This window comes from Pleurodeles waltl, chromosome 4_1 (genome assembly GCF_031143425.1).
Source record: "Pleurodeles waltl isolate 20211129_DDA chromosome 4_1, aPleWal1.hap1.20221129, whole genome shotgun sequence".
In the NCBI taxonomy this organism is placed as follows: domain Eukaryota; kingdom Metazoa; phylum Chordata; class Amphibia; order Caudata; family Salamandridae; genus Pleurodeles; species Pleurodeles waltl.
The window spans coordinates 640,049,931-640,076,035 of NC_090442.1; the positions used below are offsets into that span (position 1 = coordinate 640,049,931).

At 44.5% G+C, this 26,105-nt stretch overlaps 1 protein-coding gene across 1 annotated transcript in view; it reads left to right on the top strand.

Annotated features, from left to right (window-relative positions):
- ARID2 (AT-rich interaction domain 2) overlaps positions 1–26,105 on the top strand; it is an 860,005-nt gene that overhangs the window by 155,449 nt on the left and 678,451 nt on the right. Inside the window, exon 4 of the mRNA XM_069229081.1 lies at positions 4,066–4,199. Within this exon, the coding sequence (XP_069085182.1) occupies positions 4,066–4,199 (134 nt within the window). The remainder of the gene's footprint in view (positions 1–4,065; positions 4,200–26,105) is intronic.

Here is a 26,105-nt window from a genome sequence, read left to right on the forward strand (position 1 = left end):
CCCATGGAGGACCAGTGGAGCAGTGCAGTTCCTTCATCTTTAAACAAAGACTAGTTCACTGACCACCATAATGCCTAAACTAGTTACAAAACACGTATACGTTTCCCTCCAGTCAACGATAGCACAACGCTTTGATTACCTGACCTTTTGAAGGTAATAGTGATTTGTAACCAAAATTGGATAATACGGATGGAAGATAAGGCGTGGCTGAAACTACGCAGCTTTAAAACTTGCGTAGGAACTCGTCAGATGGTGTAGCCTGACTCCAAAATGGCATCAAGGAGACTGACCTTACACCACAACGTGCCTACTCCAAAATGGCGTCACGCAGACTGACACTTCACCAAAACAGCATACTGACTTGATGACGTGTCCATGACGCCGCACAACAATGTGGTGTGATCCCTTCATGTTGTTCTGGAATGGCAAGTGCAGTTGCCGGAATACCTATGGGCTGAGCTGCTTAAATGCTGCATATGTCTAGCCCAGATCCGGAAGCTCGCAGTGGCAAAGAACACAGCGAGGATTTTCAAATATGTGTGGTGACCATCCTGCCTCCAACAGTAACGCTGCGCTTTCCAAACTCCTCTCAGCAATATTCAATACCCCTTTAAAATTCCACACAGCAAACGCAGTAAGCTGGTATCTTACGTAAGGAGTGAGAACCCCTTTCAGTAGCCAATCTTTAAATCTGGTGCCATACTCACAATACTTCACAAGAGTATATATCTGTAATCCGCTGCATTGCGTGGTTCAGTGGTGCTCCAGAAACGTCGCCAAAACTGTAAAGTATACTCCTGTCCAGAAGTCTTCTAAATCAAGTATATTTGTGCACTGGAACACCAACTGCACTGTAGTGTAAAAAAAACTGCTTTCTTCCCCACCTTTTTCTGGCAACTACTTCCAAATCTCCACTGTCTAGAAAGTTGGGAGGTCACCAAGACTGACTAACACACTTAAAAAATAAACGACATGCGTAGCTCTATGAAGATGCAGTGCACAATATATTACCATAAAGATACAGAATACAACAGTGCCCATTAGAGTAGTGATGGACCATCACATCTCTCTACTCTTCCAGGCCACCGCTCGAGCTACACCTGTACATACTCTTAACTCTTTCAGAGCTGGTCTGCCAGACTCTGGCTTGATAGTCTCTACTCCTGACAGTTACCCTGACCTGCCATCAGTGCTGTAGATAATGAGGCATCTGTAAGCGTGGCAACAACACCTGGCCATCTCACAGGATGCACCACCTTCATTCATGATACTATTTCTGCCACCCAACTTCATTGTCAGTGTCCCAGGGTCGTTTGAGCCCTACCCATTCTATTGTCAGTATAGTGCCTTAACTGTGCCAGAGGTGCAAACCTGTTTGACTTGGCCTTCGATGACAGATCCCCTTCAGTGAAAACTTTGGATTCTTGGAGCAGGTGCGTAGTTTTCCACCTTACATGCCGTCTAAAGGCTTTGTACCCTTTCGTCATAACTGCTATTTTGATGGGCTTTCATTCGGCTTGCGTCCTTATCTCAAACAAATCTTCTAACAGGCACCAAATTCTCCATTACGGCCCCTCCTCAACCAGAACCTTTTATGGGAAAAGACTAGAGGGGCCCCTCTAGTCAAGAAGCAAGAAAACCGGGGCATAGATCAGAGAAGGAATACTCATTCGATTGATATTCTGTCCACGCCATCATTTCAAGGTACGCTATATAGGCAGCTCAAAGAACTAATCTTATTTAACCCACGGGTAGCATGGATAATCTAAGAATGTTTTCTGGTGACTGAACATGTTTGGAAAGATAGCTGCTCAGGGGTTCAATCGGTGCTTAGAGGTTCTAAATCATACAGGATAAAGTATTTCTGTCTGTCTTATACATCATGCACCAGAACAATTGTTTGGTCGACTGTTAGTTATGAGGGTATGGCTTTCTGTGGTGCAGGGGTCGAGTCCAACTCATGGGAGCATATGATGTGGCTGTTCTCCAAACTGTAAGTCATTCCATGTCAAATTTATGGTGCAGTGTTTCCTATTTTTGGGTAGACAACCACTATTGCTGGTGTTCAAAAACTTGAGTGTGGACTTGAGGTTAGTTTACATTTGGGCAAAAAAATATTTACTTGGTTCTGTGTAGTGGTAGATAAGGGGTGTGATGAGAAGAATGGTGGGTGTTATTTTTCACCAGTGGCGCATTTGTTTACTCTTTTCAGCCATAATTGTGGTTGTGCCTGCTTTCAAAATTATTTTGATCCATTTAACCAATACAAAAAAGTTTGAACTGGCCGTCGTCAAGGCAGAGCAGCCGTAGGTGCTATCAAGAACAATGTCCCTTTTAAAACGTGTGTAGGGCGGTCACTTGGAGGTCAGTAAAGACATTAGCTAAGCATGATTTCATGTATTATGACTCTTAAAATTAACGCACTGATAGGGCATGACCTCTTCTGTAACCGCTTTTCTGCAATTTACCAGTTTTCCAGTTCTGTGCTTTTATTTCCCATCTCTGACACTGTTTTTTCAGCTTGTTAAATTACTTTACTCTTTTCGTGGACATTCACGTAGATCCCATGATGAAGTCAAATATTAGTAAGTCTAGTGCTTCATTTTGGCTGAAATCTTTAACTACATAAACGAGGATGCCAAGAACTGTAGGAATGTTTAGTTTTCTTAAGATCCTATCACTATTTTTCCCTTCACAATTGAACTGCCTGACTTGCCAATGCCGGTGACGAGAGGAAGACACAACTTCAGTAATTCTGTTTTTAGCATAGACTTGGGACTCTACCATTTTTATAACAGGAAAAACAAATTTTTTATAAACAGTAGTGTTTTCAGTCACATATGGTTTGCAACTGATAAGGCTTATTGGTTTTATTTTTCCAAATAAAGATAAAACATGTTGCTTCTTAGACACTTTATTATAATGTAAGTTTTCATATTAAGAATGTATTATAAAAAGTGCACCAGGGATCTCACACATGCAGAATATTTTTGTATGGATCCAGAGAGAACATTTGTGATATAGACTAGGATTAGAATTAATTTGTCCTTTCTGGCAGCTCAGTTCCACTTAAAAATAGCAAATGCTCAGAAAATGTGGTGAAGCATCTTAACTTCTTGCTGCAATCATGGTCATGGCAGCTACAGCAATAGCAAAATTAGGAAATCCATTTTATGTTGGTAGCCTCTTATTCGTGTATTTCCAAAGTGGTTTAGCATATGAAGGCTGCAAGCACCACGCTTAAAGGCCAACCTAAAAAGTGCAGACTGGTGAATATGTAGACTGGAGATGGGGTTTAGGAGACTGAGTCTTCTTCGATTAAATGGTTTCTGACATGTCACATAGGAGGTAAGAGCAGAGGTGAAGAGCAGAGGTGAAAGTGAGCCTTCACTTGTTCTTATGTAAATCCTGTACTTCCTTAATATTTATGCTGATGCTTCTTCACCCCACAAACTCTTCTTGTATCATCTGTGCTTGGAATGTATTTCCAAAAGAGCCTGTACATAAGGCTTGCAGGTTCTCGAAATTTATGCTTCCTATGTCTCAAGAAATTCTAAATGATTGAAACCAGTGATCCACGTTATCCTTCCTTTTACACGGATGTTTACTCTCAGACTTTACACTCTTATTCTCATATATCATAAAGAATGTCTGGCCTATCCATCTGAGGCTTCTGGGCCTCATGTGTGGGAATAATGTGTGATTTTTAGTTACAGGTTCTTGTTTGTAGGGATTATTGAAAAGTAATTCTGACCCTTTCAAAATGATTAAATTAGTACTTTTTATGATTGAAATGTAAATTAGTATTCTGGATCAAATTTTTATATTTTAATTTATTCTCTTTGGTGACATTTAAGTAATTGCATAAGGTCCATTGATCTTTTTAGACTGATTACCTATAGTAATTTAAGAAAAGCTGTTTTGAAATTTGCTGTGTGGTTAAAACAATGGAGATGTAGTTATGTTTTGAGGTGGTTTTGTCATGTACTCCAGGCCTATTTTACAAGTTGTTTATAATCAGTCTTATGTGTTCTGAAGTTTGACACTGTTTTAACTGTGATTTAGGTATTTGGAAAAGTATGAGAAGGTGCATCATTTTGGTGAAGAAGATGAAGAGGTAACTCCTGGCAATCCAAAACAGCAAGTTCCTATAGGTGCGATCCCTACATCCTATAACTACCAACAGCACATTCTGTCAGGTAACTTTGAGCATTCTGTTTCAGTATCCTTGAAAGTTGGTAAAAATTCTAAAATATGTTTAATTTAATTTCTTTCCAAACATTGCACAAATATGTAACCACCCTCATTTAAATAAAACGGATTCTATTAGTGGTTCTTATGTACCTATATCTTCAGGGAAGTTCACCCATATGACTTTAGAAACAGTTGCCATATGTTTTATTAGGACGCCTCAAAAAAAGTAATTTAAAATTGGAAACATTTGTAAACTGAAAGTTGTTTAAGGTTAACATTTCGTTGCAAACACATCCGAGGGCCAGTCCTGTGAATATCAGCAACAGTAGTAGCAGAAATATCTATGCTTACAAATAGTTCCTTCATTCCCTGGCGGTTTGCCCAGTTTTGAACACCCAACTTCTGTAGTTCCTTTTCCATCATCTTGCCTCAAGTTATTGCTTGTTGGTAGAACTATTTTATGTAATATTTATTTCTGATGGACAGTTTTGCCCACAGAGTCATTACCTGTTGGATATCTAAGACGCCAGACTGGATCAGAAAGGAAACTTTTGGGACTGGCTCGCGTACACGCTGGAAGCAACATCATAGTGATGTTACTCCAGCCATACAGCGCCCTCATCATTACCCACATTCCTGTGCCCTAGCGCTGTCTTTGGGTTTTCTCTTCAGGGATTTTTTCCTCTGGTTTTCTCCTCGGAGTTCTTTCTTGAGAACTCGAAACATTCCAATTTAGTGCGGTTTGTCACCACACCAAAATAGTCAGGGTTCAAAGCATGTCACACCTTGCAGTTGTTCATCACAGACCTATAGAAAGACAGTCTTTGGTGCCTGGGCTCCAGACATAGTTTTTTATTCCTGGAACCAGTGATGAGCATGATTCCTAAGACCATTAGGAAGTGTGGAACCAAGCTGTTCATCATCATCATATACACACATTTTGGTCACAGAGTATCCACATCGGTCAAATATGGATGAATCCATGCAAAAGGCAGTGTTCACGAAGGAGACTAGATTTTAGCCTTATTGATTGATTAGTTGAGTGGGGGGGAGGGCGGCGGTTAAGATTAAATTTAGTCTTGGTGTGTTTTTAATTTTGAATAACCTTCTTTTGGAATCCATTAATTGATGACTGCTACCCGGCTTCCTTTGAGTTCATAGGGTGAACCACTATGGTTAAAACAAAAAGTTCAAGACATTGTTTAACTTGGTGCTCTCTGTTTTCTGTGTGGTCTTGAACAATATGTCTTTTCCTAGGCCTAGTTTTGATCAGAGTTGTCATCCAACCACATAGTGACCTAGACTCTCCCCCATCACCTTTCCTCTCTCCACATCACAAAAGTCTCACCTTGCCAGTTGTCATTTCTGTGATAATTGCTGTTTGTGAATTGTAGCAGACTGCAATCCCTGACCCACGAATTGTGGCTAGTCACCCTAGAAACGCTCTGCACAGAAGGTTCGATCCTAGTTGCAGTTAACTGTCACCATTTTGGTCACAAGGGAAATGGATTAGGGGTATTAGTTGTGCCTAACTCTTTATTCATAACTTTAACAGTCCTGCATCTGTACACAAGATACAGCCAAACCATTTTGAATGTTAAAATTCCTCTTACAACCTGCATTGTAGTGAATTCAATCAGACACTCCTGTTCCTCTCTTAAGACGTTCTCCGCTCATCTAACGATATACTTACTGTCAATTTGTAATACTAATTTACTCCAGTATTGACTAAATTTGAGAGTCTGCCAATTGGTTCACACCACTCTTTAGAACCCTCTTGAGAGAAGCTCCAGTCCCTCAGACCTGTGGTCCAGGAATCCCTGGAGGTCCGCAGTGTCTCCTCAGTGGGTCCGCGACTGCATAGATATTTAAATATTATTAACAGACGAGGTCCTCAGCTTTCAGTAATGACTCACTGCGGAGGTCCCCGGATTCCAATAAAGATTCAGTGAGGGTCCTCGAGCTCCAGTAATGACAAAGTGGGGGTCCACAGAAGTCAAAAGCTTGGGCACAGCTGCCCTAGAGCATGTGTGCACTTCACATGTGCACAATTGAATTTTTGGGTGCTTCAAAGGGGGCCTTAGGTCCTCGCACCATTGGTTTTGCTTTTTCTAATTTTCGATTCCTTAATGAGGGACAATTGGAGTTGCATTTCTTAATAGCTGTTCCCTAATAGCGATTGAGACTGTTTTCTTACATACCATTTTGCATTTCGTAAATAACGGTTTCTTAAAATTCGCTATTTAGGAAATGCAAAACAGTTACTTTGATACATCTGGCTCTATATTCTGAAAGCCTACACCAGAATTGTATCTACTGCCTCTACCCAGACCACTCCACAAAAGATTCTAAGGTATGTCGTACCCTTTCCACCAAAACCCGGAAGGACATGGAAGGCAGGCTATTAATCTAGCTGCAGAAACTTAAATCTGGAGATCAACCAGTTTCAGATTCTGACAGTAAGGACTCTTCTTCCTCTTTTAGAATATCACAGAAAAGAGAGCGATTGCCTGAGGGAAGATCCTCCTCAGAGCAGCCAAAGAAGGCCTGTTCAAAGACCACCTCAGAGTCTTGCAAAGGCTGCAGCCCTTCTTCATCTCCTCATGGAACCAGCTATCAATTATAAGGATAGGAAAGAGCGTAAAAGCAGTACAGAGAGGGCTAAAAAATCTTCATCTGAGCCTGCAACACCACCTGCTAAAGTGTCTCCTACATTTAAGAAACCTTCCTCTGCTCCACCTGTCGACGGACTGTCTATGAGGTCCCCACTTTTGACGACAGTCTCGTCATTGACGGTAATGAAGACGACTTCCCCACCGTCGACGACAGCTTCATCATTGGCGACATCAATGACGACTTCCCTACAGCTGCCGGTGACTAGTTATCCACCGTTGATGAGGGCATCATCGATGACGACGAAGATTTATACATCACCATCGTCGTCAAGGCTGACGGTAACCACAGAGTTACATCTGTCTCTCTTCCGACTACGACTTAGTCGGCAGTGGCCTCATCCACTAAGCTCCACCGACAAGTGCACCTGCTTCACGGTTGGCATCCTCGTTGATGACCCCAAAATGGCAAAAAAAAAGGCAAGAAATGGTCAAAATAACCCCGGAACATACTTCCCCGAGCAAGATAATCCCATTGATACCAGCCCACCTGCCGGAGGGGGATGGTTATTCTGATGAGAAGGGACCTTATAGAACAGCACATAGGTCTTCTCAACTGAATGTAAAATATCAAGATGATGAAGAATATTACAATGACTATGATCCACAGTATTTTACAGCGCAAGAGCAACCATACCAAGAGCGAATGGTCTATATGCCAAGTTCCTAACTACAGACTTGCAAGCCATGTTGGCGTATTATAGAAAAAGATTCCTGTCCACTGGTGAAACAGACAGTTCCTAAGATTGATGGTAGCAGGCAGCCACTACCAGTTTTGAGTTCTGACATTCAGTCTAAAATCAGCCCCTGGTATATTTACAAAGTGCCTAGCACCGGTGGTGCATTCTTAAGAGGCCAAAGGTACCAAGTATTCCCATACATGGACGACTGGCTGATAAAAGCAAAGTCCTTCTCAGCAGCGGGCAAGTCAACAAAAAAGTGCATTGCCCTGCTCAACAGCTTGGGCCTTAACCATAAATTGGGAAAACTCCAATCCTCACCAATCACATACGATCAATTTCTTAGGAGCAAACCTGAACACCAAATCCAACATAGCCTGCCCCACTACAGAAAGCCAGCAAAAGTTGATGGCCTTGGCAAAGTCAGTTCAAAGAAGAAAATACATTTCTGTATGCCTCTACGAGATTCCAATACTGGAGGACTATAGTTACAGTTTCATATCCACCCACCACCCCATAGAATATGTAACATAACTGCTGCTGTTTCCCAGCCACACCATCTAGCTTCCACAACCCCACCCTTTTGTCAGACATTAAAAAAAAAAAAAATCCAAGAAAATATAACAAAACAATTGATGGACATTTCCAACGGATGACTCCGTTATCTACATGCCATTAACAGTAACCATTAACAACCCATCACCTCTCTCCCTCTCCCCAACTTGCCTGGCCCCCAGAAACTTATTATCCCACATGAATTAGGTACTGAAAAGGAATACCAGAGCATATGCCACATCGCGTCTTAAACATACACAGACTCTCATCAAGGCACATCCCAATCTTATGTCCCATTGACTCACAACAGTTCTGAAGAACAGTTTTCTATCTGTTTGCCCCACACTTTGTAAAATGTTGGGGGCAGCCTCTGCTGTCAAACATGACTTTTTCAGCTGCTACATACATGGCCCTGCCCCTTTACCCTTCCTGCAGTGTTGGGCACTCTTGTCCCCCCCAGTATCAGGCTATATCTCTCTTGGTGACCACCAGGCCGAGGTTACACAACAAAAGTTGGGTCCGGGGTAGGTCAATGTCATTGGGATCCCCAGGAGAAGGAACTTAAGGTCTAGTCGAATTGGTGTGTATAGCACTCCACCAAGTTCTCCTGTGATTGTGGCCCAATAGGTCTGTATGTAGAGACAACCCCAGATGGTATGGAAAAAGGGAGCCCTCAGTACGCTGACATCTCAAACAGCATGGGTCCTGAGCTCTCCCCATAGCATGCAGGTGGCTCCTATCATAATACACTCCGTGTAATATTTTGATTTGGACCAATTGCAGTCTGGCATATATGGCTAATCCCTAGGATGCATTAGGACTGCCTCCCAGTCAGTCTTTGAACTCACCCACCTCCTGCATCCATTTATCTGAGTCCCCGGCATATTATTATTGAGGGTTTTGTATGTGGAAAAGATCAGACCCCTCCCAAGTTCTTCCATTAGTAACCATCCCTCCAGTGGGGCATAGTCTGGGATGCCCTCCCCCGGGAGCCCCTCAGCTCTCCACGCATGTCGTACTTGTACATATTTCAGAAATTGACACTCATGCATGTCGTATTATTACCTGAGCGACGCGAACAACATACTATTGCCACTTTCAACCAAGTCTCCCAGCTTGGAGAGCCCTATCAGATCTAACTCCTTAAATCCCTGCAGTTTCTGCAGTTCAGAAAGCCAGCATCTCTTTCACAATTACGTTTTTTTCGTGGGCTTAGCATACCAGCCAGAGGTTTTCATAGCTCTCTCCCAGGCAACTCCAGTGGCTGGAAGGAGGCGTGGAATTCCTCAACCCCCATAAAAGTAAGCAGGACCTTGTTTGCCACTGTGACTGTTCCCGTCTAAGGGCCTAATTCCAAGTTTGGCGGTGGAGGTCAGACTGCCACAATCCTGGTGGTCGGATCGCCAGATTAAGATCCTGGTGGTCAGACTGCCAGAAGACCACCAACCCTGCCGGGATCAGAGATTCTGACAGGTTATCGGCAGTCAACGTTGTGGTCAGCCACGGCTGTGTGGAGTTTGGCATTGCCATGATGATTATGACTTTGCTTTCCACCAGCCCTGTCATAGCGAGGTCCCTTCCATGAAAAGGTTGGCGGAAGGCACTGCTAGGGGCTGCAGGGGGGCCCTGCTCTCCTCCCTGCCAGCTCTCTTGGAATACGCACTGTCTGCTTTGGCAGTCAATGTGCATTCCAAGGGTGCTGCGTGCAACAGCATTGGCCTCTGCTCCCTGAGGGAACTGAGGCCATTGCCACCACACTGTTTCCACTGAGCTGACCGGTGGAAACATCGTAATACAATGTTTCCGCCATTCAGCCAGGAGGAAACATCGTAATATGGCGGTGGTGAGGCCGCTGGCCTGACAGCCGCCTCACCACTGCCAGATTGGAGTTGGCGGTTCAACCACCCAACTCCTAACAGGCCGTAAAAATGGAACGATCTGGAGGGCATATACTGAGTCATTAATGTTGATGAAGTGGGACAGCTGATTACAAGAGCTCACCTCTATCAAAGCTAGCCCTCCATTATATTGATTGCTGTGTAAAGTTTTCAGGGCTATTCGAGGGTGCCTACAATTCCACAAAAGTTTGCATAGCTCCTCAAATCATCGCGAAGATTTATGGGGGGGATTGGATAATATGTATTCTCTCATTCTGTGGGAGATAAAGTATTGACTTGTTCCATTTAAAATGATACTCCAGATAGCTCCCCTATTCCTCAAATGTTCTGAAAATTAGGGGTAGGGACAACGGAGGGTGCTGCAACATACAACAAGATTTCGTATGTTTAAAAGGTGATCCTAAATTTAACGTCCCTGTAACCTTTATTTTTTTGTTTTTTAGGTGAATTTCCATTTTTTTAAATGTTATTTTCTAACTATGACGTCCCTGTAACCTTTTTTTTTTTATAGGGGTTATACTTACCACTTTACTTTTTACCATGCATATGCCTTTATCAACCATGCCATTACAACAAAGTCTTCGTGGTAAAGGCATATGTTTGGTAAAATCTTTCATTGTAAAAGCATGCCTGGTAATAAAGCATGTGTTGTACGTCTGTCTCTTCTCGCACCTTGGCATTATTCTCCCGAGGTTACGCTTGAGGCATATACCTCTATTCAGTGTAATAAATATGCCAAGGTATTTAAACCCCAGAGTAGTGAGTGGCAGGCACTCTGGGGAGAATAGGCATCTCTGTCTAATTGTATGGGAGGTAAAGTATTCACTTGTCCCAATTAATGCGGTACCCCGAATAGCTCCCGAATTCCTCAAATGTTCTGAACATCAGGGGTAGGGGCAGGGAGGGTTCAGCTACCTTTTTAAAGCTCTCAGGCACTTTATTTCTATTTTTTCATGGAAGTCTTTTTTTCCTTTTCTTTAGCCTGTTTTCACCCTTGGCCCTTCCCTTGCATACCTACCCCTCTCTTTCCGCGTGGTCTTTGGTCTGTTTTTGTTTTCTTTCAACTGGTGGGCCTAAGGTATCCTTTGGGAGCCCCCAAATTTAGGACTAGCAATTAGCTATTTGCCAGTTGAAAATTCTCTTATCTGTTTGAAACCTGGACAAGTAGGGGCTTGCTTTTTAATTTCTAGCTTTAGTGACATACTGTGAACATGGATTGTCGTACGACAGTGAGTGTTCACTCTTCTTGCTTCAGCTAGTGAAACATTCACTACAGCCTGCTTGGGTCAGCAGTTATCATTTGAAAATGCTAACCACAGTGTACACCGGCGTGAAATCAAGCAGTTTAATTTTTTTTCCATTGATGAGTTTGTGTATATAAATGTAGCTTCTATGGATAACTGATCCTGCAGTCTTACTGTGTTACTTATCCTGATTGGTATTTTCCAGAGGTGCGTTTTCCTCAGTTTCTTTACTGTAGTTTTAAATGCCATTGGAAAACACATTTAGAAATGTAAAATGTCCTTGCCTTCAATTTTTTCCTTTCTGTTGCCATTTTTTAGCATTTCTTTTAAATGTTAAATTCAGAAGGATAAAATAATTTGACTCCGCACCACTGCTTCTGTTAATAACATTTATAAGGTTAATGGAGCCCTCATTGGTTTGGAGACAATGCTTCAAAAAAAATTTCTTCCCAGTATATCAGAGCAGATCTTTGGAGCAAAATCACATTTTTTTCACAGCTTATTTTCATTTTTTCAGGAATTGTATTCCTGCTTGTGTAAATGTTGCCTATGAAGCTTTTAGTGAAACACAACTATTGTGACTTTCTGAGACATTGGGATCCCTTTGCTATGTTTATGTGATAGTGGATATGTAATGGTAGTTTTTAGGCATCTTCTGCCACTGGACTGACTTGACTATTTTTTTGTCGTGAATCCGCCCTTCATTTTTGTTTTATGATAAGTTTGAATTATGAATTCTTTGAAAAAAGGTACTAGGAAGGGTCCCTGTCGCCACTGTTATCACTTCAGGTGACACCCTTTACTGGGGGTTCCTCATTTTTTTTTCAGTGTTTTTCACCTGCCCGGTACTGCTCTAGGTGCTGGGGTTTTTTTTTGCAGATGATATGGTTTTGGCACTATGTGTCTTCGTATGCCTAGCAGGGTGCTGCCGTAAGTTTGTGCTCAGTTTCTGCGTCTGAGGAACCAGTTTGAAAGCATATATCATCAAGGGAATTGGAAATATGCATTTATATGTAGGGGCAGCAGTTATTACGCTCCTTCTTGTGTAGCCTCCAAAGGTGCATCATAAAATGAGGATACTTGGGGAACCTTGACTTGGTCCCTGTGCCCAGCCCACTTGCTGATATAACCTAGTGTTCAAAGCCTTCAGCTCTATGCGTCATGGGTTGTGTACAGGGCCTGGCCTTTGACCTGGCCCTGCCACCAGTTTATGTGTGCACATAATCCACTGTTTACTTTTTTTCCCTTGTCAACTTAAAAGTTGTGAGTCCTTAGAACCTCTGCAAAAATTATTGGTCTCTACGCAGTGGAAAATGAACTCCAGTTGTGGTTTTGGTCATGCTTTACGCTTAGCCTCAATTCTTCCAAAACATTGAGCAGTGCTGACAAATGTCACCAGTGATCTCGTGTGTGAGGGAAGTAGTGATGTCACACGTTTGATCATGTGCGCAGAGCATGGTGGGTATAATGGGTTACAGTTTGTGGAGATTTTCAGTGGTTTTTAGGCATTCCTGTGTAACTATCCAGCAACTTTTACTATTTTTATTACAGTTTGTTTTGTTTTTATCAATACATGTTCATTTGAAATGATAAAAGAAAATCCTAGTTTACCTTTAACAAAATATTTTTCACTGGTCTGTAATGATAGCAACACTTAAGGTGTGGCTGAGTTATTTAGCCCAAAGGATATGAACATTGTAGTGTACTATTCTAATCAGAAATAACTAAATGATCTGCACAAGGTTGGCTAAACGGTTGGTCAGGTTTCATAATTTCAGGTATATTGATTAAGGGGACTGAGGCTATGGGCAAAAACTGCTGAGCAGAATTACACCAAACTTAGAATGAACATAGTACTTAACTCAGAGTAGGGTATTTTTCTATTTGCTGTATTTTCTGATGTTTTCATTCCAAAACAAGTAGCATGGGGTTGAGATTGTTAATTTTATTTATGTCTGTATTTTCATGAATAACTTTGTGTTGGAAGACTGTGCAAATCACTTAACAAATCCTTGGCCTGTGTAATTAACCATTTGTGTTTCAAATTTAATGCCTGGTTGGAAAGATAAGGGGCCTGATCTCCTGTTATGATTTTCCATTTTAAGTCTCGTAGTTTTGCAGCATGAATTATTTTCTGGAATGACATGCTGTGCGTTATTCCGCCATCTAGTGGTTGGGTCCGGAATTGTCTTTTTTTTTCCTTCTTTTTGGGCATCGTCAACCACAATTTGGTGTATGGTACGTCCCCTGAATGACATCAGATGGCACCCTAGAAGTTCCTGTGCGCAGTACCATTCTTCAGATAATTTTTTCTGCCGTTGGGTCTGGAAGCAAAAGGAGGAGCCCTGAAATTTTTCGAGACTACGTCCCAAAAAATCAAAGAAGACTCTAGGTGTATTTTTGAGAAGGTATCGCCAAACGAGGAAATCGAACAGCGACCGGGAGAGGGAGAGAGCATACCCTAAGGGGGGACACCGACAGATTCCGCTCGTGGCAGGAGAATGATTCACGGTAGGGGTCATGGAAAACACCCCATTTAAAATCTGCCCAAACTGCCACCACAAATTTGCCCTGCGCGACTGGCACAAAATCTGCAACCGCTGCCTGCCGAAAGACCATAGAGACGAGGGCTGCAAGGCCTGTGCCACTTTTGTACCCAAACCTCTTACACCACGTCGAATGCAGAAAGAGGAACACGTAGTAATGCAGGGCCAAAAACATCAGAAGTCGTTAAGGGAACTAGGCCTGTACAGTGACAAAGAACAGGCCAGAGACGCAGAGTCGACCCACAGGGGTTGGACAATGAACTTCTCAAATGGGATGCAGAAAAAACACCCGCCGAAGAAATCGACAAAGGACGTCGCAAGAAAAGAAGCCCGAAAAGGTAAAGAGACCACCGAAATCCTCGGAGGAGAAAATCCCACAGAAGAAGTACCACAAGGTAGGCTTGACGTCTAAAAAAGCAACGATCGAAGGCCAGCCACAAACAAGAGAGTCCCATGGAACCCAAATCAGGGATACCGAAGAACGCCGGGTGCTGAAACAGGCAAAACCCTCCATGGGAAAGAAACCCCGAGGCCATCGGAGAAAGAACAAACGACGACGAACAAATTACTATCGACGATACAAGATGTTAAAGGCATCAGAGGTGGAAAAGGCGTTTGATTAGAGGCAAAATAGCAGCGCTCCCACAGCGAAAAAAGGAGTTTGACGCACTGAAACAATTCCAAATTCTACCTAAACCCTTGACCACCACAGACGTCAAGGAGGAGGAGACTGCACTCGAGGCACCGGCAACACCCGAGCCACGGAAGAAGAGGCAGAAGAGGTCTACAACCCCAAAGGGGAGGAAGCAACGGAGTTGTGAGGACGACTGGAATGACCTCGAAACAGAGCCCAGAAGAGGTCGTCAACAACTACCCCTCAAAGCCTTCGCCCCCAATGACAGCCTAGTGAAGAGGGCAGCGGGCACATATATAGTGCCCCTAGAAGAAGGGAAGGGGGACTCCTGCTTCCTGTTGGAAACCCTCATGCCATTAAGAAACGGAAACCTTAATCTCTCATGTTACCCAGCATTCTGGACGAGGGCAAGGAGGCCTACAAAGAACTTGCTGCAGCTAAGCGGGTGACACCAAGGGTGGAGAAAAAATACACACTCTCCCCAAAGGACCCCAGATACATCCAAGGGAACACAGTGGCAGACTCTGTCATCCTTACAACGGCAATAAGGAGCAATGCGCACAACTCCACAGGCCCCCTTCCAGAAAGGAAAAGCAAGCGGCTGGACATGGTGAGGATGAAGATGGAGAGGGAAGCAGCAATGCAATGGTGTATTGCCAACCACCCAGAGGAGCAGGAGCAGCCAAGTGACAAAAAAATACCCCCAAAGCCACACACAACACCGGTAGGGGTGTTTTGGGGGAGGCGGGGGTGCAGAATAGCACAATACCCACAACAATGGGAATAAATTACTACAGACAATGGGGTCTTAAATGTAGTATTCCACAGCTACTGTATAGAACTCTAAACTCTACCACCACCAAACCCTCCAAAAAAATATATATCATAGAACAGAACTGGTACAAACAAAGAAAGAAGTGAAAGAACTCTTGCAAAACCAAGCAACAGAGAGTACCGAAGAAGGCATTAAACAAGGGAAACTACTCAACCTACTTCCTGGTACCAAAACAAGACCTTACGCTAAGGCCAATCGTGGACCTCAGACTCATAAACCAATTCATCCGCACACAACATTTCAAGATTACGGCCCTACAGGAGGTAATCCCACTCCTGCAAAAGGGAGACTTCATGGCAACCATAGTCCTACAGGACGCCTATCTGCACATACTGGTAAACCATGCACACACAAGATACCTCAGATTCGTATTCAAAGGTGTTCACTACCAATTCAAAGTCTTGCCCTTCTGAATAAAGTCAGAAGAAAGGGTTTTCACAAAAGGCCTGGCAACAGTCGCAGCATTCCTAAGAATTAGGGGGATTCATGTATACCCCTACCAGGATGACTGCCTAATAAAGGCGCATATAAAAGAAAAATCTCAAAGGGACACCTAAACAGTGATCACAACCCTGCAGGGGCTAGGGTTCAGCATAAATCACAAACAATCTTCCACAAAACAGCAGAAGGAACAGATCTTCCTAGGAGCCAGACTGGATGCAAGGAAAGCACATGTATACTCTACCCAAAGGAGAGTACAAGAAATCGAAGAACAAACTTGCCTTTACCAGAAGCGGGGGTCTCTGACAATGAGAATAGTCATGAAGCTAATGGGCCAGGGAAGGACAACATAGAGGCAGACAGGAAAGCAGCACATACGAATGGGAGATAAAATAAAGGAGCCTAGAAAACTATTCGAGATCTGGGGGCACACCAACAATCTACTTGATCGCAGCAGCAGAAAACAAAAAATGGCAACTCTTTGCCTCCAGGTTTCCACACCACCAGTCAAAGGGGAATGCCCCGTCACTAAACTTGTCCGAGAGATTTGCCTATCCCTTTCCTCTGATTCCCCGAATACCGAAGGTACTAGAAGAGGCCAGGCAACCGGGGCAAACCTCATACTAATAGCCCCTCAGTGGGCCAGGCAAACTTGGTATTCAAACTTACTCAAACTGTCGAAGAGACATATGATGAGGATCGAGTTGGAACGGAACCCACTCACAGTGCAAAATGGGTGAGTATTCTACCTTGAACCAGCAACAATCTATCTAGCAGCATGGCGCCTGAATACATAGAATTTGGACGCCTAAACTTAACAGTTATGACCGTGGAGATACTAAAGGAGGCTATAAAACCAACAACAAGAAAATGTTACGCATCAAACTGTAAAAGGAACCAATTATTTAGTGCACAGAGAATAACACCCTAGAAGCAATAGCTAGACAAGAAACAATAATAACCTATCTTACTTACCTGCTGGACAGGGGAATCAACTACTCTTCTCTTGGCGGCAACTGTGGCCTATATTAGGGGCGAGTTATGTAAAGGTTTTTTTCACAGCACCTATTATAAAGAGGTTCTTAGAGGGATCTAAAAGAATCGCCCCTCCAAAAAGAGCACCAGCTCCAATGTGGAGCTTAAACACAGTGTTGTCATAACTGATGACAAAAACATTTGAACCCATGCATAAAGCTGAACTCCAATTTACCACAGTGAAAATTGCCTTTCTGATAGCTGTCACATTGCTGTGAAGAGTAAGCGAGATTCAAGCGCTAACAGTACATGCAAATTCACAAAGACAAGGTAGTTCTCAGAACAAACCCCAAATTCCTACCCAAAGTAGTGAGCAAATTCCACGTCAACCAGACCATCCTGTTGTCAATATTCTTTAAGAACCCACAAACAGAATTGGGAAGAAAATGACATTACCTGGATATAAGGAGGGCACTGATATACTACCTGGTGGAGACCAAGCAGTTCTGTAACGCAAACCAACTGTTTGTTTCATGCACCAAATCCAGTAAGGGGTCCCCTGTCACAAAGGGGACCATCGCACGTTGGATCGTGGAGACAATCTGAGCATGCTATGCATCGACTGGCAAACACTTACCTCACCAACCAAAAGCAGACTCCACGAGTAAAAAGGGCACAACACTAGCATTCATGGCAAATGTGCCCATGGACACTATATATGCAGCAGCAACATGGGCATCCCCAAACACATTCATAAAACATTATTTTGTGTACATCCATATGCATAAATAGGCCTAAGTGGGACAGAAGGTACTACAGCACTTGTTTGCAAGCTCATTATTTCACCCCATACAACCCAAATAAAGGGGAAACCACTACACAGTCTAATGCACAGCATGTGAATCCAGAAAAGGAATCATGCTGCAAAACAATATGGTTAATTACTAGTAGGAGTATTTTTAGCAGCCTGAAGATTCTCACTCACCTCCCCAGAAATGAGAACAGAACAAACAGGTGGGGAAGGGTCTTATGTACATAAAGGCAAACAAACACAAAAAAAAAAGGGAGAAAGAGAAAAGAAAGACACAATGAAAAAAATAATCTGAAGATGGCTACTACGCACAGGAGCTTCCAGGTTGCCGTGGACAGACCAAACACCAAATGGCGGTCAACAACGTCCAATAAGAAAGGGGCGGGGACAAAAAAGAAAGAAAAGGCAATTCCGGACCCAACCACTAGATGGCGGAATAATGCACAGCATGAGAATCCAAAAATCTCTTCAGGCTGCAAAACTACTCCTTCTGGTAAGTAACCATTTCGTTACTCGCCATGATGATGAAGCTTTACAAAGAATAGATACTTTTACATCTCACCCACCAGACAGTGCAAGCTTTCTGGTTGTCAAGGACTTTACCCAGTTGTTTCTTAGCTTTGTTACAAAATGCTTATTTTTTTTTTCCTTCTGCTTCATTCGACCTCTTTGAGGCCATGTTACATTCTTAACTCAATTTTTCATCAAAAATTATGAATATATATTTTTTAAATCCTTCACTTTTGATGAAATGCCCTTCATATGGGCGAGCGAAAGAAGGCAGTCCCTTAAAGAACATGAGGGCATTCGCCTTGAGAACATGTGTCAAGAAGAGATAAAAAGACAGAAGCAAGGACAGAGACAGGGCTCCTTCTTCTGAATCGAGAACCTCTTGAACTAAAAACTCCCATAGAAGAAGATCTAGAGAGAGAGGAAGCATAAACACATCAACATTATTCTGGGCATTCTCCCCGCCCTCTAGAACACTGGTTGACGTCGAGGCAAGTGTCGGCACCGTCTTGCTTGCCGTTAGCAAGTATGATGACACCACCACAGACGTCAATGACAGTACCTCAGGTACTGTTAAATCTACCTTTGATGTCTATTGCAGCCCCAACAATGCAGCTGTCCATGGCGAAATGTTTGGCGGAGTACTGAACACAGATACATCGTGGGTTGAGGACATCAACGTCATTGTTGTCAATGCCAAGATCGCTGTCACGAGACTTGACTTTGGTACATTTTGAAATCTCTGTGTTCGAAGGCATGTGTGGCTTGTATATACATATACTCTGCATACTCCTGTAAATTAATGTTGGGTGTGGAGTGGTGCAAGTTGTTTTTCTTCGAAGAAGTGTTTAGAGTCGCACGATCAAGTGACTCCTCCTTTTGGTGATAGTGCACATGGGCACCGACTCATTTGTTAGATTGTTTTCTCTCCGCCATCGGATTCGGACATGTCTTCGCTCTGTCTTCTTCTATCTTACCCTCTTTTGATGGTATTGTTTTCCCATCTCACTTCTACCCTTGTGTTCGTTTCGATTCGTTAATTTGAGCACTGACTGTGTGCCCTTTGGGGTGTCTATGCCAGACTAAAGGCCTATCTTCCACGTGGCACCGGTGGACATGCTGACCTGATGGAACGGACTCCATCGCGTTTCTGCTCTAAGTGCCATGCCAAGTTCCACACACAAACCATCTGGTGTGTTATCTCTGCCCCGCTCCCGATCATCAAGAGGTTACCTGTGTCACATGTAAATCATTCTGATCAAGATGCTTCGGGACCAAAGAGCACGTCTTTTAGAAATGGTGGATGGCCCTCCGGATATCTTTTGGGAGGAACACGCCCAGGAAAAACCCCAGCAGGAGGAGGAGGCCATTTCCATCCAGGATACTTCCAACTCCAACGTTCAATCAGACATCGAAGGTCATGAGATTACCTCAGCGCAACCCGTAAGTTGACCCTTCTGTCCACCCCAAGACCATTAAAAGGCCCCTGCTTGAGGTCACTGGTCTGCCCCTGCCACCAGGCCATGGTTGGCATCAAAGGATACTTCGGCTGCCCCACCATGGACGTCATTTAGGGGTCACCGTGGGTTGCAGCTGTGACCCCAAGCTTGCCCTTTGCAACATCTGGCACTGCCTTTGTAACACCTGGCCTCAGAGGTAGCAGAATCATTGCCTTGAACACAAGGGTAAATAGTCCTAATGGACATCAGTTGGGGCTCCACGTTCTTGTTTTTCTGTAAATTTTTTAATTTTTTTATTCCACAACTAGTGAACATTATTCACTTTGTGTTTTAAAAAATGGAGTACAGTTTGCAGGAATATGACCATATCTGGCAGCTAAAACCTGTACAAAATGCTTTCAAATGTATGTGGCATGCGTGCAGATGAGCTTGTTTATCTGAGCGAGAATGTGTGTGAAGGCATGTGCGTGAGTCAAGTGGCAGGTGATGTCACTTCTGCTAACCCTGGCATTATGGTGAATTGACGCCCATGTGTCCCACCTTCACACAGAAAATCAGACTGAGAGACTGTCTCTATCTTGATTCGAGCTTCGGCTCTGAGTCGAATACCTTTAGCCTCCGCTTCAGTACCGAGCAAGTCGCACTGACCAAAATCTTTGATGCTGAAACATTGGGAACCAAAATCGTCAGAACAGAAGGGCTCAAGCCTGTCTTCTGCTACTCGATCTCCAGTGGAGCCCATATTGGATACTATGGATGCTCGTCAGCGCCGACTCCAAATCCAGGAGGGTACAGGGTGTACCACTGCATCTCCACCCTTTCTTTCAGGAAGCTTTGGACACTCCTCCACCTCAGAAGAAGATGACCAAGGACAAGGCCACTAGCCCACCCCAAAGGCCGCCGCCTCCACCACCTCTTTCTCCATCCCCTCCTCCACCTTCTCTACCTCCTCTGCCTCCGTCTTCCACCTCCACCGCCTTTTCACACACCTCCTTATCGGGGAGATTATACTCCTCAGAGCTCTCCTATATCAACTGGGGAGGGTTTAGGTGGGCCACCTCAGGACCCAACCTCTTGGCATACTAAGATCCGGATCCTATCACCTCCAAGGATCCAGATCTCTACCCTAGATGCCCCTTCCCATCAGAGGATACCACCTTATACCAGCAGGTAGGGCACAAGCAGCTGCATTTCATAACGTAGAGCTACATGGAGACCCTATCGAACAAGACTTCCTTTTCAGTACCCTTACTTCCACATATAGGGATATTCAGTTTCTACTAATGCTACCTGGTATGCTTCATCACGCTGACGAAATTTTTAAGGATACCGTCCGTTCTAGAATTATCACTCCTAGAGCTGATAAAAAGTATAAATCTTCTCCTTCTGAACCAGTATATATTAGGTCTCAGGTCACTTCCGACTCAGTTGTTGTTACTACACCATGAAAACGTGCCAACATCCAGGCTACTGGGGACACTCCAGCTCCTGAGAAGGAGAAAAACAAAATTGCTGCTGTGGGCAAAAAGGTTGCCGCACAAGCAGCCAATCATTGGCGTATCGCCGATTCACAAGCACTATTGGCCAGCTATGAAAGGGCTCACTGTAACAAAATGTTGGAGCTAGTCCAGTTCTTACCATATGAGTACCGAAAAAGAGAACAACAAATAGTTGCAGAAAAACAATCAATCTCAAATAACTGCATTTGCTGTGCCCTAAACACCACTGACACAGCTGCATGTGGCATTAACAATAGGGTCTTACTCCGAAGGCATGCTTGGCTGCGCTGTTCAGATTTCAAGCACAAAGTTCAGCAAGCGTTCCTTAATATACCATTTGAAAAGGAGCATCTTTTTTGGGCCTCAAGTTGACACTACCCTTGAGAACCTCAAAACAAAAGCACAGGAAAAGCCGTGGCTGCCCTTCAGCCCCCCACACCGAGAGGCACTTTTCGTCGCCCCGGTTTTAGATTCTCCTTCAAAACAACCCCATCCGAAATGTCAGCATCCCATTCCAACCAGCCTCAAACAACCTACTTCAGGGGCTTCTACAGAAGCTCCTATAGAGGTAACACCAATAAGGGACGAGGTAAGAGCTCTACCTCCATCTGCCCCTGCACATTCAACACGTGTCTGGGGAAGACTTCAACATGTTCACTCACAATGGATCTACATCACAATGGACCAATGGGTCCTTTCCATTATCCAGCATAGTTATTGTCTGGAACTCATCACCATGCCTCCCAATATGCCTCCTCGCGCTTGCAGGCTATCTCAGGAACACCTCACCCTTCTCCGTAAAACAAGTCATATCCCTTCTTCTCGAAAGGGCCATGGAGCCAGCTCCGCTGCAACACCAAGAGATAGAAGTATACTCCCTAATTCCCAAAAAGGACAGCTTTTGAAGGCTGATTCAAGACCTCAGTGTAGGAAAGTACCCTCTTTTTGGCATGGTTATCCCCATTTTTGGCCTGCTGTCAGTGTGCTTAGACTGTCTTTACTGGGATTCTAATAACCAGGTCCCCAGTAATTGTGCTCTCTCCCTCCACATTTGTTTACCTTGGACATTTGTGCACTCCACAATTGGCATACTTGTGTCCCCTAATAAGTCCCTGGTATGGTACTTAGGTACCCAGGGCATTGGGACACCAGGGGTCCCCCATGGGCTGCAGCAAGTGTTATGCCACCCATGAGAGCCCATGCAGAATGTGTCTGCAGGCGTGCCATTGCAGTCTGCGTGAAAAGGTGCATGCACACTTTCACCACAGGTCACTACACCAGGTCACTGTAAGTCTCCCCTCTGGTAGGCCCTTCCAGCCTAAAGGACACGGTGCAGGTCCCTGTGTGTGAGGACACCCCTGCATGAGCAGAGGTGCCCCTACGAACTCCAGTTCCCTGCAGTGGACTTCGTAAATGCAGGGAAGCCATTTTACCCGTGTACTGGACACAGGTCACTACTACATGTGGGCAGCTACATAATGGTAACTCCGAACCTGGGCATGTTTGGTATCAAACATGTCAGAATCATCCCACAATACTGTTGCCAGTAGTGGTTGCATGATTAGAGGACCCCCCAGTGTTGCTCCTGCCAGACTTCCAGGGTTTTCCAGGCAGCCGGTGCTGCTGCAGCCCTCCAGACAGGCTTTGTCCTCCTGCTGCTTGACCAGCTCAGGCAGGGGAAGGAAGAAAAAAGGATTTCCTGTGAGAGAGGGGAGGCAACATTCTCTCCCTTGGAAATAAGTGTTACAAGGCTTGGAAGGGGTATCCTCCCCAAGCCACCGGTCCCTGCTTTGGCACAAAACTGGACAAAGAGAAGGGGAGTGACCACTCCTCTGTCCATCACCACCCCAGGGGTGGTGCCCAGAGCTCCCCCAAGTGACCACTCAATTCTGCCATCTTGAAACCAAGATGGGCAGTGGCCAGGTCAGGCAGGTGACGTCAGAGACACACCTCATTATAGGTGGTCACCGTGCAAGGTAACCAAATCCCCCTTTTAGGGCTATTTAGGGACTTCCTTGCAGGTGGGTCCCCAGATTTGACGTGCAAGACTCCACCAGGACTTCTCAGTGTTGTTTACTTCTGCTCCTGGCCACCGGAACCGCGAATGGACACTTCAGGAACCAACAAGAATGCAATTCCTGAAACGACCTCGCCTTGCAACATTGTTTTCCCGGATCCTCCCATCAACTGCAACATTTCCATGGCTGTGCATCCTCTGGGGTCGGCAAGACTTTAGCTGCACTAGGAAGCAAGAAGGAATCTCCCTTGGAGCGAAGGAGTCACTCACCTGCATCTGCAGGCACCCACAGCGACAACCAGCTGCGTGGATCTGCTCTCCTCTGGAACTGCGTGGATTCTGTCACAGGTGGTGGTCTGGAGTGGTCCCCTTGGTCCTCTGCCCACTGCCCAACTTGGGAATCGATGAGCCCTTGCCTCTCCTTGCAGGATAGTACCCCTGTGCTCAGCGACTCTTGCCACAACCAAGGCTTGTTGTCTCCTGCTCCAAGGGATCTTCAGGCTTCAAGTAGCCCCGACCCCACCACTTCTTCCTTGCAAGGACAGTCTCTCCTCTGCTGCTCCAGTGATGTGGAACTCCTCTTAAGGTGTGCTGATTGGGCCTCACTGTACCTTACTGTGCCTGCTGCCAGTTGGGCCTGTGACTGCTTTTGTGGACTCTCCTGACTTCTGAGGGTCAGCCTTGACTCCCCTCCAGGGGTTGAGTCCCCTGGCCCATGCTTGTCCTCTTCAGCCTTGCAACTCTTATTTTGCCTCCTCTTGCATTTGCCAAGTCTTGTTGGTGGTTCTCCAAAACCCCTTCCCATCTACGGCCCGGCGACCGGGGTGGGACACCATCTGCACTGCTCCAAGGACTCCTCTGCAGCTCCTGACCTCTGCAGCTGGTCGTCTTCTTCCCTCGTCGACCCAGTTCTTCATCTACAGAGGGGTGGGTAGTGGCTCCTGCCCCGAATGGACACACTATTGTGGACTCGACTCTGTCCCCTTTTTTTTGCAGGTCCTCTTCTTCCAAAATCCACCTTTGGTTTCCTCTGGTCTGGTCCTGTTCTTGCACAATCCATTTCCTCTTTTTAGTCCTTGGGAAACCAGGTACTTACCTAAGCTCTCCTGCTCGCTGGGGATCACTAAGGTTCTCGCCTCTTGGGGCCCGAGTTCTCCCCTCTAACTACTCCACAATCTTGGTGGGGGGGGGACTTCACTTTGCATTCCACTATTTTAGTATATACTTTTGCATAAGCTTAGTATGGCTCCTAGATAAGTCTTGGCTGCTCATCCACAGCTACCTCTAGAAAACCCTGGCATCCTAGACACTTTCTTCATTTACTGATAGGGGTTGCCTTGACCCGGTATAAGCTGCCAACAACATAGGTGTCCACCGCACACCAGACCAGCTTCCTACATTCTCAGCCCATTAATCAACTACATCCTGTCAGAACTGTTTCAGGATGTTATTCTACTTCAACAGCAGGGTGACTTTATGACAGCAAAGAAGAAAAACCACGGCACATCCCAAGCGGTTATAATGTTCCAGTTTATTCCTCGTGATGTCTTTAGATGAAACAATAATCTGTGGCCCAAGGTAACATCTTGGAGCCAGAGTCAAGAGATGACAACAGAAATCCTTTTCAAATGAACATCAGCCCAAATAGACAACAGCCGACACGTGTTTCGTCTGGGTAGACTTTATCAAGGCTATGATGCAGATAAATAGCTCAATATTCCAAAGTACCAGAGACAAATTGATGTCTTATGTTTTGAGAAGGAGGTCGAGTAAGAAGAGGCTAGAGGACCATGGTAAGCCTCAGATGTCTCCAAGCGTTTCTTTCGGCGTGGTCCACGCCGAAAGAAACGCTTGGAGACATCTGAGGCTTACCATGGTCCTCTAGCCTCTTCTTACTCGACCTCCTTCTCAAAACATAAGACATCAATTTGTCTCTGGTACTTTGGAATATTGAGCTATTTATCTGCATCATAGCCTTGATAAAGTCTACCCAGACGAAACACGTGTCGGCTGTTGTCTATTTGGGCTGATGTTCATTTGAAAAGGATTTCTGTTGTCATCTCTTGACTCTGGCTCCAAGATGTTACCTTGGGCCACAGATTATTGTTTCATCTAAAGACATCACGAGGAATAAACTGGAACATTATAACCGCTTGGGATGTGCCGTGGTTTTTCTTCTTTGCATATCATAACTGCAACCCTCTCTTGGGGCAACAGTTTCCGCACTCTGTGGCTGGGTGCATACCACTTCGAGCACTCCCCCCATCGTTCTACGTCATCATGGACTTTGTAAACAAACAATAGCTTATATTTGGAAAGTGCGCTCTCTCCTTTACACAGCCACCCTTTTTTCTTATATGACTTTATGACAGCTCTAGATCTGACGGATGCCTATTTCCATGTTCCCATCCTCCCTACACACTGAAAATACCTAAGGTTTGTCATTGCAGGCAAGCACTACCAGTTCAGGGTCCTTCCGTTCGGGGTTACCACCGCTGCCATGGCCTTCCCAAAGTGTTTAGCAGTTGTTTCCACACTCCTCAGAAGACAGAACATCCACTATGTTTCCCTCTATTTAGATGACTTGCTCATAAAAGCCAGTACCTTAGAACAGTGCCAACATTTCCTTCACACGCTGGGTTTCTGTATGAAGTTGGATCGGTATATACTATCTCAAAGTAAGAGATAGTGTGTACAGAGTCCAAGGGTTCCCCTTAGAGGTAAGATAATGGCAAAATTATATAATTCTAATGCTCGATTTTGTGGTAGTGTGGTCGAGCAGTAGGCTTATCAGAGGGTAGTGTTAAGCATTTGTTGTACACACACAGTCAATAAATGAGGAACACACACTCAAAGACTTGACTCCAGGCCAATAGGTTTTTATATTGAAAAATATATTTTTTTAATTTATTTTTAGAACCACAAGTTTAAGATTTGAAGTAAATACATAAAATGCAAGGTACTCCACACAGGTAAGTTAGGAACTTTGAAATAGCGCAATAACATATACAGTTTTTGTTAAAATGGCAATAAGCTATTTTAAAAGTAGAGAGTGCAAAAATCAACAGCTTCTGGGGGAGGTTAGTATTGGTTAGATTGTGAGGTAAGTAAGATGCTTGCAAGTCTCAGTTCCT